General features: G+C 40.4%; 1 protein-coding gene across 1 annotated transcript in view; it reads right to left on the bottom strand.

Moving 5' to 3' along the window:
- LOC107666662 (voltage-dependent T-type calcium channel subunit alpha-1I-like) overlaps positions 1 to 3172 on the bottom strand; it is a gene marked incomplete at both ends in the record, with an annotated part of 76673 nt that overhangs the window by 25244 nt on the left and 48257 nt on the right. Inside the window, one exon of the mRNA XM_016458082.1 lies at positions 1866 to 1989. Within this exon, the coding sequence (XP_016313568.1) occupies positions 1866 to 1989 (124 nt within the window). The remainder of the gene's footprint in view (positions 1 to 1865; positions 1990 to 3172) is intronic.

Here is a 3172-nt window from a genome sequence, read left to right as displayed (position 1 = left end):
AACCGCTTTCACTCAATCAACACCACTGAGACGCTACAGGACGAGCGCTTGCTAGCGCTCCACAATCAGAGCACATGCTGGGCTGTTTTGGGTGGTTGCTAGGGTGTTGTGATGGTTGTTAGGGTGTTGAAATGTTGTTAGGTGTTTTGTATTGTTGATACATAGTTGGTAAATTGTTCTTGTTGGTTGCTAATTGGTTGCTAGGGTGTTGTGATGGTTGTTAGGGTGTTGAAAAGTTGTTAGGTGTTTTTTATTGTTGATACATAGTTGGGAGAGTGTTCTTGTTGGTTGCTAAGTGGTTGTTAGGGTGTTGTGGGTGGTTGCAAGGGCATTGAAAAGTTGTTACTAGGCTGTTTTGCATTGTTGATACATAGTTGTGTTCTTGGTGGTTGTTAGGGTGTTGAAAAGTTGTTTCTAGGGTGTTTGGTATTGTTGGTACATGGTGGAGTGTTCTTGTTGGTTGCTAAGTGGTTGCTAGGGTGTTGAAAAATTGTTTCTAGGGTGTTTTGTAATGTTGGTACATGGTGGAGTGTTCTTGTTGGTTGCTAAGTGGTTGCTAGGGTGTTGAAAAATTGTTTCTAGGGTGTTTTGTAATGTTGGTACATGGTGGAGTGTTCTTGTTGGTTGCTAAGTGGTTGCTAGGGGGTTGAAAAGTTGTTTCTAGGGTGTTTGGTATTGTTGGTACATGGTGGAGTGCTCTTGTTGGTTGCTAAGTGGTTGTTAAGGTGTTGAAAAGTTGTTACTAGGCTGTTTTGTATTGTTAATATATAGTTGGTAGAGTGTTCTTGTTGGTTGCTAAGTGGTTGTTAGGGTGTTGGGAGTGGCTGCTAGGGTGTTTAAAAGTTGTTACTAGGCTGTTTTGCATTGTTGATACATAGTTGGTGTGATGTTCCTGTTGGTTGCAAAGTGGTTGTTAGGGTGTTGTGGGTGGTTGCTAGGGCATTGAAAAGTTGTTACTAGGCTGTTTTGTATTGTTGATACATAGTTGGTGGGATGTTCTTGGTGGTTGCTAGGGTGTTGAAAAGTTGTTTCTAGGGTGTTTGGTATTGTTGGTACATGGTGTAGTGTTCTTGTTGGTTGCTAAGTGGTTGCTAGGGTGCTGTGGGTGGTTGCTAGGGCATTGAAAATGTGTTACTAGGCTGTTTTGTATTGTTGATACATAGTTGGTGGGATGTTCTTGGTGGTTGCTAGAGTGTTGAAAAGTTGTTTCTAGGGTGTTTGGTATTGTTGGTACATGGTGTAGTGTTCTTGTTGGTTGCTAAGTGGTTGCTAGGGTATTGAAAAGTTGTTACTAGGGTGTTTGGTATTGTTGGCACATGGTGGAGTGTTCTTGTTGGTTGCCAAGTGGTTGTTAGGGTGTTGCAAGTGGCTGCTAAGATGTTGAAAAGTTGTTACTAGGGTGTTTTATAATGTTGGTACATGGTGGAGTGTAATTGTTGGTTGCTAAGTGGTTGCTAGGGTGTTGAAAAGTTGTAACTAGGGTGTTTTGTAATGTTGGTATATGGTGGAGTGTTCTTGTTGGTTTCGAAGTGGTCGCTAGGGTGTTCTGGTGGTTGATAAGTCTTTACTAGGGTGCATGACTGTTTTCAATGAGTAATACACATGTTCAGTTTAGTATGTTTAATATATTTTGAGAAAACATTGCATAAAACAAGATTTAGTTTTTTTATTTCTGTCTGATTGTAGGATGTGATGCTACACCGCCGTGATCTGTGCAGATCGTTCAGGTGGAATTAAAGCTGGAGTTTCCCATTGGTTTCTCCCGTGTGAAGCTCAAGCGCTGATGTGACAGTATTCATGCGGAGCTGCAAATCACTGTGTCACTCCTGCCAGATGAGACTGTGAAAGAGAGTGAGGAACCGTACCAGACTGCCCTGATGGATTCTGGGTCTCTCCAGAGCCACTGTGATGCAGCTGAGGAAGATGAAAGCCAGAACCACATAGTCAAAGAGCTTATGAGCGATGATCGTCTGACACAGCAGACGAAACCTGCAGAGAGACCGACAGAGAGACAGTTAGTCTTCAGTCCACCACTATTACTTTGTGTTTCTAGTCTGCTTTAGTTTTGATATTGTTGAGATCTTAAGGCTAACTGATGAAATTGTATCGTATGCTGCATAACAAAAATTAATACTAAAATGAATTTGTGGACATTTTTACTTTAATTAACTAAATAAAACAATCAACAATCACAGTCTATTTTGTTTTATGTGTCCTTTATTTGAAATAGTTCAAATAATAGTGCTACGATCTGCAAAGAGTATTAATGCTGATTATTTCACAGACATTCCTTCAAAAAGGATTAGCTGCCACTAAACACATCAAACAAAACTCCTGAAAAATCCTGGAGAGAAAACCTCAGAATATTAGATCATAAATCCTCCACACCACACATACACACACACACACACACACACACACATATATATACATATATATATATATATATATATATATGTGTATGTATGTATATATGTATGTATAAGTATTTATATATAGTATAATTAAATAGCATTTATAGACATATAAGGATTTAAATTCTTTTGAAATATAAAAGTTCCTAAAATGTCATTAAAAAATGCATTGCAGTTTGTGCAGTGATCACTAATGGCTTGTCCAAGCTCTTCACGCATCACAGGTTGCTGACCTCTGATATATCCAGTGACAAGTTCTTCACCCAAAGCATCTGCTTTATCCACACAATGTGATCTGCTCATATGAGTGCTGAAATGATCACATGCTGTGAAACAGGCCTGAGACTCTCAGCGGTCACATGTTTGCCCTTCTGCAGTCTCTGAGTAACTTCACGTGTGTGTTCTGTCATGTAGAGCGGCGTCTCTGATGGACTCTTCCCGCTATCAGCAGGACTCTAATCAGATCTGTGAGTCTAATTTAAACTCTGATTCTGATGAAGAACATCTGACAGACCACATGAGGAAAACCCATCCTGATGGGTCAATACAGACCAGACTCGACCAAACCAGATGCTTCAGAGCTCAGCAGAGCAGCAGGAGTCTGAGGCGGTAAGACGAGAGCCAGTGTGATACAGTCGATATACAGAGCTGTCTGAAGGGCGTTCAGACACGATACACAGCAGAGCGACTGCATTTCACACCAGATCAAGCATTACCCTAACAAACTGTACTTAAATTAAAATGTTTTCTAAGCTTAT

The sequence above is a fragment of the Sinocyclocheilus anshuiensis genome, unplaced genomic scaffold (assembly GCF_001515605.1).
Source record: "Sinocyclocheilus anshuiensis isolate Anshui unplaced genomic scaffold, SAMN03320099.WGS_v1.1 scaffold91, whole genome shotgun sequence".
NCBI lineage: Eukaryota > Metazoa > Chordata > Actinopteri > Cypriniformes > Cyprinidae > Sinocyclocheilus > Sinocyclocheilus anshuiensis.
Note: the sequence above shows the minus strand (reverse complement) of the source record. Positions and strands in the feature narration are given on the sequence as shown.